The sequence below is a fragment of the Vicia villosa genome, linkage group LG7 (genome assembly GCF_029867415.1).
Source record: "Vicia villosa cultivar HV-30 ecotype Madison, WI linkage group LG7, Vvil1.0, whole genome shotgun sequence".
Classification (NCBI taxonomy): Eukaryota; Viridiplantae; Streptophyta; class Magnoliopsida; order Fabales; family Fabaceae; genus Vicia; species Vicia villosa.
In genome coordinates this window covers 107,925,319-107,934,949 of record NC_081186.1, presented here as the reverse complement: position 1 = coordinate 107,934,949, position 9,631 = coordinate 107,925,319, and the positions used below count along the sequence as shown (strand labels likewise).

At 28.8% G+C, this 9,631-nt stretch overlaps 2 protein-coding genes across 2 annotated transcripts; one reads left to right on the top strand and one right to left on the bottom strand.

The window, feature by feature from the left end:
- The first annotated feature begins 1,898 nt into the window (after nt 1-1,898).
- Nucleotides 1,899-5,775, top strand: LOC131616469 (uncharacterized). Its single transcript, XM_058887803.1, has 5 exons — nt 1,899-2,310; nt 3,224-3,376; nt 3,465-3,606; nt 4,821-5,062; nt 5,251-5,775. The coding sequence occupies exons 1-5, from the start codon at nt 1,984-1,986 to the stop codon at nt 5,455-5,457; spliced, it is 1,071 nt and encodes a 356-aa protein (XP_058743786.1). The 5' UTR covers nt 1,899-1,983; the 3' UTR covers nt 5,458-5,775.
- Nucleotides 5,776-8,118: 2,343 nt separating this feature from the next.
- On the bottom strand, nt 8,119-8,695 carry LOC131618223 (uncharacterized). Its single transcript, XM_058889487.1, has 2 exons — nt 8,538-8,695; nt 8,119-8,438 (listed from the first exon to the last, which is right to left on the bottom strand). The coding sequence occupies exons 1-2, from the start codon at nt 8,573-8,575 to the stop codon at nt 8,201-8,203; spliced, it is 276 nt and encodes a 91-aa protein (XP_058745470.1). The 5' UTR covers nt 8,576-8,695; the 3' UTR covers nt 8,119-8,200.
- Nucleotides 8,696-9,631: the final 936 nt, after the last annotated feature.

Genomic DNA, 9,631 nt, shown 5'->3' with positions numbered 1-9,631 from the left:
TCTATGTTGCACAATGTTGATTTTAATAGGTAATCTTTTGAATGGGAAAGAGAAAGGGTCACCTTAATAGGAAGTGGAAGTAACCTATAAATGGAAAAAGAAAAGTATAATAAAATATAGAAAAAAATGGTAAATGAAGAAAGAGAAGGGCAAAAAGAAAAGAAGATAGGTGGACATATATAAATGAATAATTTAATGCAAATTATATATAGAGAGTGAAAATTGGTTAGAGATAGTGGATAGTGGTGGACATTGGTTTGAGAGGGTGGAGAGTGGTTTTTAAGATAATGGAGAAGTTATAACATATTTATTTAGTCGATTTATTAGATATGTGTGTCATATTTATTTTTTATTTAGTATAATAACTATTTGAGAAAAAGGGTTATGCACTGACAGTGTAAAATATTTTTACACTGTCAACCAATCACAACTATGCATCCAATTAAAACACAATTTTAATTTTAAAAAATTAATATGACATGGCAAGTGTGAAGATTTTGATTGGATGTATGTGTAAAGTTTGTTTACACTGTCAGTGCACTACCTTTAAACTCTAACTATTTATTTAATCTAGAGAGTGAAGATTGGCTAGAGATAGTGGATAGTAAACATTAGTTTGAGGGAGTGGAGAGTGGTTTCTAAGATAATGGAGAAGTTATAACATTTTTATTTAGTTAATTTATTAAATATGTGTGTCATATTTTTTTTTATTTAGTATAATAACTATTTATTTAATTAAAATGAGAGTTTTTTTCAATCTTTTATTTAATTTAATTAAATAATTAAAAATGAAGTGCAAATATTCGTTGAGAATATGGGATGGGTAACTTTTTAATTGCTTATTTAATAAAAATAATTGAAAATGGAAGTTATCATTTTTTTAATGTTAATAATTATTTAATTAATTAATTTATTATTAAATATTTGAAAATTCATTATTTATTATAAATTTTGGCGAGAAAAATTGGTGAAAAGAAGTTGTAGGATTATAATTTAGTATTTAGTATGATATAATGTTAAAATATAACTTAATTTAAAATAAAAAATTCTTATATAATATTTATTCTAGTAATAAAAAATAATATAAGTAGGTCATTCTATAATATAATATTTTTTAATGACAAATATAATATAAAGGGCAAAATTCAACAAAGTATAAAAAGCGGTGTTACCAATCTTTATGAGAAATTCAAAAAATTCAAAAAAAGGAGGAGGCAAACATACGGAATAAAAAAGAAAAAGAAAAATAATAACAACTCGACCTACATGAAAAGAGAAATTAGATCTCAACTAGTATGAACCATTGTCAATAGAATAGAGGTCTCCAAAAGAAGCATTAAGAACACTCCATTTCCGGTGCAAGATCAATATCACTTAGATAGTTTATGGTTTAGATAAAGGATATTGTTCTTCGGCCAAATACTTTTAAAATAATAATCAGAGAATAAAATAAGTTTAACAAGTATGAGATTGTTGTATTGATGTGTGATAAGACTAAACATAATAAGATTATAAATGACAATATGAAAGAGTGTTGATGGCAACACTTGTAGTAAAAAAAATAGTGGAAAATAGACTTAGGAAATTTTGACGTGTAAAGATTATATGAGATAGAAACATAATTTTATATAAGATTACAATGAGGTTGATTGATGTGGAATAAAATTTGGTTGCTTTTATTATTGTTGTATGGATCATAATTATTGTTGTAAAAATCTTGCTAAAGAGAATGTAACATAATTGTATGTCTTTAGAGTTCGAACTCAAGACATAATGATTAAGTACATTTAATTTGTATCCTTGAATGACATATAAGAACTCCACATAATTTTTTAAAAAAAATAAAAATATAACTTTAATAAAAATAATCCTTTTCGTTTGATAAATAAAAAAACCCAAAATTTTAGAGTCCCATTTCAAAAAGGAAAATCCCAAAATTAAATTAGGGATTTAACCCAACTGAACAAGCCAAAACAACAACGCATGGAAGGTGAAGCTCCATCAATGGAGAATCCCAAAATCTCAGCCTACTATCAAACTCGTCTAGCTCACTTCGGCGTCGTCAGCACCGAGTGGCTAGCTCAGGCTCAGTCCGCAACAAAACCCATCCCATCATCATCAACTGACACACACACTGATAAAGATGCCAATTTTTCCGTAATTGATGAATTCAATAGGTGGCGTAATCATCCCGATTTGGCCGAGGCTGTCGCTGCAATTCGGGCACTCGCCGCTGTTATCAGCTCCAGTAAAGCTTCCACTATGATGCAGCTTGAAATTGAGCTCAAAAACGCCTCTGATACTCTCAAAGTTTGCATCTTTCTCTCCTTTATTGCTTTAATTTTTTATTTTTTTTGTAATTTAATTTCATGCTGAAACCATTTTAATCGCCCAATAAATTTGTATAAACTATGAGTGTGTTTGGTTTGGTTTGGAATAGTTATTGAATAGTTTATTTGAACTTATAGAAATAGCTTATGATCTATTAAGTAATGACACAATTTTGATGCTGACATGTCGACACCGGAAATGATTTAATATAAACGAGTGTATGTAATCACATGTGTTGGTTTCGAACAATTATGCTTGTTGGACACTGAATACATTTTCAATCTGAAGTGCAGATGCTACATTGCTTATGATATATTCATAGGGTTTGTTTGGATCGACTTATCTGAGCTTATATTATGCCATAAGTTTTGTGACACTCTTTGGAAGAGCTTATTAAAGCATCTTATAGCATTATTCATAAACTTTTTTGAGCTTATTTTTATAAGTTCTTAAAGATTACTTATGAAAACAATTTATAGCACATATAAGAATAATTTAAATTTATTTTATCTTTTGTCATAAGTGCTTATTTTGATAAGCATTTGTGCTATAAGCTCCAAATAAGCTGTTTATTCAAACAGGCCAATCATTTTTTGGCTTATTTCAAGTTCAACAACCTTTTCTGGACAGTTTATAAAAATATTAGTTTAACCAAATTTTGTATTTGTTTTGATTATAGAGACAGCTTCATATGTGCACATGTGTGATAAACCCTTTAGTCAGATAAATGAACCCTCAATGAGATATGAAAAATAAATAATATTAATGTTGAAAAATCGGAAGTGGTAGTTTTTATTTATTTATTTTATGTATTTGAGTTATTGAGTTTTGTGATGAATTTGCTAAGAATAAGATGAATTATGTGGATTTAATCTAACATTTACATTGACAGGCATGGGATACAACCTCTATCTCATTGACAGCGGCGTCTGATCTGTTTATGAGATACGTTACAAGAACATCCGCTTTGGAGTTTGAAGACTTTAATTCTGCAAAAGCTCGCTTGATTGAGCGTGCTGACAAGTTTGGGGAAATCTCCTATAAGGTTTGTTTGTTTGTTTGTGGTTGGTTGTGCTGTTAATCTTTCTACTCCTGTTGGTGTGATTGGTTATTTGTTTGTTTTGTTTTTTCAGGCTCGTAAGGTCATTGGAATGCTTAGTCAAGATTTTATATTTGATGGTTGTACCATTTTGGTTCATGGTTTTTCTAGAGTTGTCTTTGAAGTTCTTAAATTGGCTGCACATAATAAAAAACGATTTCGAGTATTCTGCACAGGTTTTTTTCTATCTAAACTCTTGACTATATGTATATGTTTGCATATTAGGATATATCCCAAAATGTCTGGTTCACATTTATAACTTGTTTTGATAATGGCTCACAAATCGTAGTTTGGTCCAGTGGAAAACCTAAATTTTTCTTACTTCTACAAAAACCATGGTTTGAGACTCAATAATATGGTGTTCAAATAGTAGCCAACTTGATTGTTTTATACAAGCATGTGGTTAAAATAATGTTTACTTGTAAACCAAACATGCAGTTAATGCGATAAAATTACCTGTTTGTTAGGAGTGGGTTAAGTGAGGATGATACAGCTATCCAAGTAAATGGACTCATATTTTAGGCATTTTTTAAGAGGTGGAAAGGGAAATAAGGAGAGGGCTATGAGGGAGGAGGGGGAGAGAAATTCCTCGCCTTAACCTAGTTTGGGAGATTGGGGGAGCGTTTTTGAAGGGGAAAGAGACGTACGGCTAATATTATGTTTCCATCATATTATAAAAAGAGGGGAATGATTTGAGAAATTTTCCCTAACAGACCATATATATCTTATGAATTTGTATGAAGATGTAGGATCAAGATCACTAATGGAGATCTCTTTCATTTTGATTGAACTCCTCCTCCTGACTTCGTAATATTAGTTTCAAACCAAAAGTCAGGACCTTTTCATGCAGTCATCTTAATTTCATGGTAATTGATCTATTTTCTCCAGGTAGTAATATAAGAATGTTCTTTCCAATGATAGAAGCATTGTGGAGGATAGTTGGGGCTATATTTCTGAATTCTATTGTCCTGCTAATTTGATCATGCAATAAGTCTTCTCTCATTTATTTCCTTAACGTCACATGGTCTCCCCTCTATGGGGAATTTGTCTCTTCATTCAACGTTTTCTGTTTACATTATGAGTTTTAGATGAAAGAAGAAGAAATATGATTATGCTGTAATACGGAAAACACTATTCCGTTATTATAGGGATACAAAACTCCTAGTCCTTAATAAACAAATCAACAAAATCAGGAGACCAATCTTGATAAATCGTAAGTAATACGGAAACTGATCTTAGGAGATATTCTAAGATAAGAAACTCACCCTATATAATCATAGATACTCTAACATACTATCAAGATATTATAATGTGGTTTCTTATATTCTAACATTTTCTTTGTTACCAATTTGAGGTTCAAACTTTGTAACTGTTTTACCTAACTTTGCAGAGGGGAGACCAGATCGAACAGGTTTAAGGTTGTCCAATGAGCTGGCCAAGCTTGATGTTCCCGTGAAACTTGTGATAGACTCCGCAGTGGCTTATACTATGGATGATGTGGACATGGTATTTGTCGGGGCAGATGGAGTTGTTGAAAGTGGTGGTATAATTAATATGATGGGAACATATCAAATTGCGTTGGTTGCAAAGAGTATGAATAAGCCAGTTTATGTGGCTGCTGAAAGCTACAAGGTGCATTTGACTATTTACTACTTACAACTATCAATCTAATATTTCAGTTGTTGCTTCCTCTGCTCTTAAATATAAACCTTGTTAACTAAATCACGAGAATTAAGGAAGTTGAAAAATGAAATGTATCCTAGAAAAAAGAACAATCGAAAATCTAGGGTCTTACATGTTCTGTATGTGTTACTATGCAGTTTGCTCGTCATTACCCTCTCGACCAAAAGGATTTGGCGCCTGCCCTACGACCAGTTGATTTCGGTGTTCCTATTCCATCCAAGGTTGAGGTTGAATGCTCTGCCCGGGATTATACTCCTCCACAGTATCTGACTTTGCTTTTCACAGATTTAGGCGTTCTAACTCCATCGGTTGTTAGTGATGAACTCATCCAGCTATACTTATAATCATCCTCATATAGTTCTCTTCTGATTTTCATAATGTCTGCCTCAGTTAAAGATAGTTTCTCTTATGAAACAATTTTGTAATACAAGTTCAGTATCACTGGGGAGAGTTTCTATTGTATTTGTTAGGTCTAGTTTCTAAGAAATGCAAGGGTTGCGAGTTCAACCCGTATAATTGCATTCCCTTTGGTTATTTGCTAATTGCTATTACCATGCATCCAATTTTGGTTGTTTTTTTTCTCCATGTAATCATAAGAGAGAATTCTGTTCAAGATACTGTTAGACACTAAATGCGAATCCTTCTTCGAGCTGCGATTTGAATTGTTGTTTATGCAGGACTAACTCTTTCTGCCGGACGGTTTACCATGCATACATCTCTCACTAGACAACTGTTGTTGTTATTCATATTTTAGTGTATCTGCATCCCTTTTCATGTCTTGTAGCTTTTCCTTAAGGACATTGAATTACCTTTTTGATGTTATATACAGCTGAAAACTTTTTTTCCGCTACAAGTGAGTATTGTTACACCAATGTGAAGTTAGTAAAGTATGGTGATGGTCTTTAATATTCAGCTGCATTAAAAAAAACTATTATATTTGATTACTTATTTTTCTTAACAAATATTTATGATATGTTATGTTTTTTTTTTATAACAAAGATCTATTCTAAGTTATGATTTTAATATTATGTTTGAGATTATTTTTGTGATAACATGATATAATCTGGATTTTAAAATTTGGACAAACCTTTTAACTTTAATTTTGTGTGGTTTTGAGATTGGGTGTGGGTGGTGTGTTGAGGCAAATCTGAATTTCAATTTTTGTATGTTGTTAATTTGGATTTCAAAATTTGGACTCATATTTAGCTATGATTTGATTTGTTGTCAAAGTGAGTTTGATTTGTATTTGGTGCATTTGGATTTTGAGAGTATTTTCTAAAAAAGCCTTTAAATCTTGGTCACTTATAAGTAAAAGTCAATAAATTTTAGTTTAAACTAGTTAATGCTTGTATTAGTAAGTATAACTTTATTTAATTCAAAAGGATTTAATGTTGTTAGTTGATTCATTAAATATAAAAGATATTATAATAAAGTTTACTTTGTTTGCACATAAAATTAAGAAAATTAATAGCACTTGTACATTTCTTAATCATCTGGAAAAGTAGTTATTTTTGTTTATAATTATGGTCGGAGAGAGTATTTTTAAAAGAGAGTATTTTTAAAATTTCACATGAGTGTGAGTAAGACATGAGATATAATGAGTAACGCCCCATTCCATAAAATGTATTTTAATATTCCCTCCGTTTTTTATTATAAGTCGTTTTGAAAAAAATTGTATTTAAATATAAGTCGTTTTACAATTCCAATAAATAATTAATGTTATTTTTCCTATTATATTCTTAAATATTTATTATTCTCTCTCCTTTCAATTATATGAATTTATCTTCCACATGTCATTAATGAAGGATAATTTTGTAAAAATCTTCATGATTTTTCATTTTCATACAACAATTATTATTTTTCTTAATATGTGTGAAAAGTCTAAAACGACTTAGAATAAAAACCGGAGGGAGTAGCATGTTTGGATTAGTTTTTGAAATGACAAAAAACAATTCTAGATGTGTATAATTGATTCTGAATGATATTGAGACGTTTGGTTTATCAAAAGTAGAATTGATTCTGTCTCCAGAATTAATTTTACTTGAAACTTGAATTTATAGTTTCTACCCCCAGAATTGATTCTAAATCACTTTTGCACTGAAATTTATTGCTAAACTCACTTTTACATAAATATAACCAAACATTAAACCAATTCTATTAAACTCAATTCTATTATAATCAATTTATCAAACTCAATTTTGCTAGAATCAATTATATCTATCGTCAATCCAAACACACCGTAAGTCTATAAAATCAACCTATTTAAATATATAAATAACTCTGTTATTATTCATTATATTTTGTACTCTGAATTAAAATATAAAGGGTTAAATAGTCATTTACCTCCTGCAATATAGACGAGTTTTGATTTACCTCCTTAAAATAATAGTTTGATCCCTCTCTTGAAATGTTAAAATTTTAAATCTTTTGTCTCTCAAGTGGAAAAATTATCCTTGTAAATTTTTATTTTATTTATTTATTTTCCTGGTTTTCACACGTTTAAGAGATACCCAAAATTACATAGAGTAATTTAATTTATTTTTAAAAGGAAGTAAATCAAAATTTGTCTATATTTCATAGATAAATGACTATTAACCCAAATATAAAAATAAAATTTTGGTATCTTTAAGAAGTTATTAATGTATCTTGAAGAAACTTATGAAAATAATCTGGAAAAAAATTATCAACGTTATATAATCTTTTGATAAGTTCTTCTAAACAAATTATCTTATGAAACTTATACTATTAGATAGTATTAGATAAATCATTGCGAATAAATGTTTAATCTCATTGATTTTTTTAATTTATTTAAACATTAGTAAAATAATTTATTTATATTTGTTAAAACAAATAGACTTTTAAATAAGATAATAAGTTAAATAAACATTTGAAAAGGTCGAATTCATATTTAAAGATAAGGCTGAAACAAATTTAAACTTTGAATTTTTTTGTAGGTGGTGAGAATTAGTTCTTGAAAAACCATAATCTATTTGCATCATAATAAGTAAACTAAAGAGCAACGTGTTACATATAAAACACTTTTTTGGTCAAATTTATTTAACTTATACAGCATACAAGTAAATTGTCTCACTGGTTTTGTGATCTTTTGGGAAGAAACTTATTTCTGAGGTCTGCAGCATCAACCTCCCCAAAGTGATTCTCTGGAATCCAGTTTCCAGTCTTAGGATCTTTCATCCAAAAGATTTTTCCATCTCTATTTCCCACTGAAGTTGACTCACTCCCCACATTTGCTTTAACCACCTCCACATTACTCTTTGCCACTTGAATCCTTACACTTTTTGCTACAACTGCATAGGATTGCTTTCTGCACCATTGTTATTAAAGAGAAAATAAATTGAAAGAAAATAATCACATGAAGCATGCAAAACAAAATAAGAACTAAGGAAGAATATTTGTTTCTAACCTGAGATAGAGAAAATGATTGGCAGCAATATTAGACATTATGAAGAAACAAATGTTAAAAGGAAAAAACAAAGAGTGAGTTGTTATGGACAAGAGTTTGTAAGAATGGGTTTATATAAACATTTTGTGAATGAAAATCTATGAAAAAGATAAGACATGTCACATTCAGATTATGGCATTTAATTTTGTCCATGATCTTAAGATTTTTTATGTGAGGATTCTTTTTAGGGGAATGAGATACTTCATTTAAATACATAAAAATACTTCATATCAATATATTTGGAAATATTAATAAAATATTTTAGATATCTTGTAGAGTTAGGAGATGAGATGAGAGATTCTAAGCCAACTTGAATGGATTACAAGCATTATAAAGCCATATAGATACTGATTCTAATTTGTAGTTATCACCACAACAATTCCTTGTAAGGAAAGTTATCAAGAATACCAAACTTTTAGGTATTCATTATTAAATCAGACTTGAATCATATCCGAAAACAGTAAGGGAAAAGCACAAATTCTATATGTTAGAATAAGTAAATAAATAAAACTTCATAATAAATAAATAAATAAATAAATAAAAGGACTAAAACCTTTATAATTTTAATTTAATTAATACTAGTAGTTTTATTAATATTAGTTTTTTGAAGTAACATAATATGAAATTTAGTCATTAATTTTACTACTAATTAATTTAATAAAAAATTAATCAATTTCATGAATATATTTAATATTTATTTTTAGTTTAATATCCTTTCTGATATAGTATGTTTTTTAGGTTCATTTTAGTCTCTTAATTTGAAATATATTTATATCGATCTCTTAATTTTTCAAAACATACAATGTTAATCCTTTTTTTTAATTAGCAACGAATTTAGCAATCAAAGATCAATATATATTTTTTTTTCAAATTAAGAAGCCAAAATAAATTTCGAGATTACCATGCGACAGCGAAACTATATTATAAAACCCTAAGATCACTAATTTTATTATTAATTAGAAAATGATTTAATTTCAAATCTTAATTTTATATCTATAAGTACTATATTATAAAAACTAGAATTAATTGTGTTAACCATGCGATTTTTGGAGAAA

Bases quoted from the DNA above. Each gene is read 5' to 3' on its own strand.
- LOC131616469 (XM_058887803.1), top strand. From the start codon at position 1,984: ATGGAAGGTGAAGCTCCATCAATGGAGAATCCCAAAATCTCAGCCTAC. The intron at 2,311-3,223 runs GTTTGCATCTTT...TTACATTGACAG, and splicing joins ACGCCTCTGATACTCTCAAA to GCATGGGATACAACCTCTAT. The intron at 3,377-3,464 runs GTTTGTTTGTTT...TTGTTTTTTCAG, and splicing joins TTGGGGAAATCTCCTATAAG to GCTCGTAAGGTCATTGGAAT.
- LOC131618223 (XM_058889487.1), bottom strand. From the start codon at position 8,575: ATGTCTAATATTGCTGCCAATCATTTTCTCTATCTCAG. The intron at 8,439-8,537 runs GTTAGAAACAAA...ACAATGGTGCAG, and splicing joins AATCATTTTCTCTATCTCAG to AAAGCAATCCTATGCAGTTG.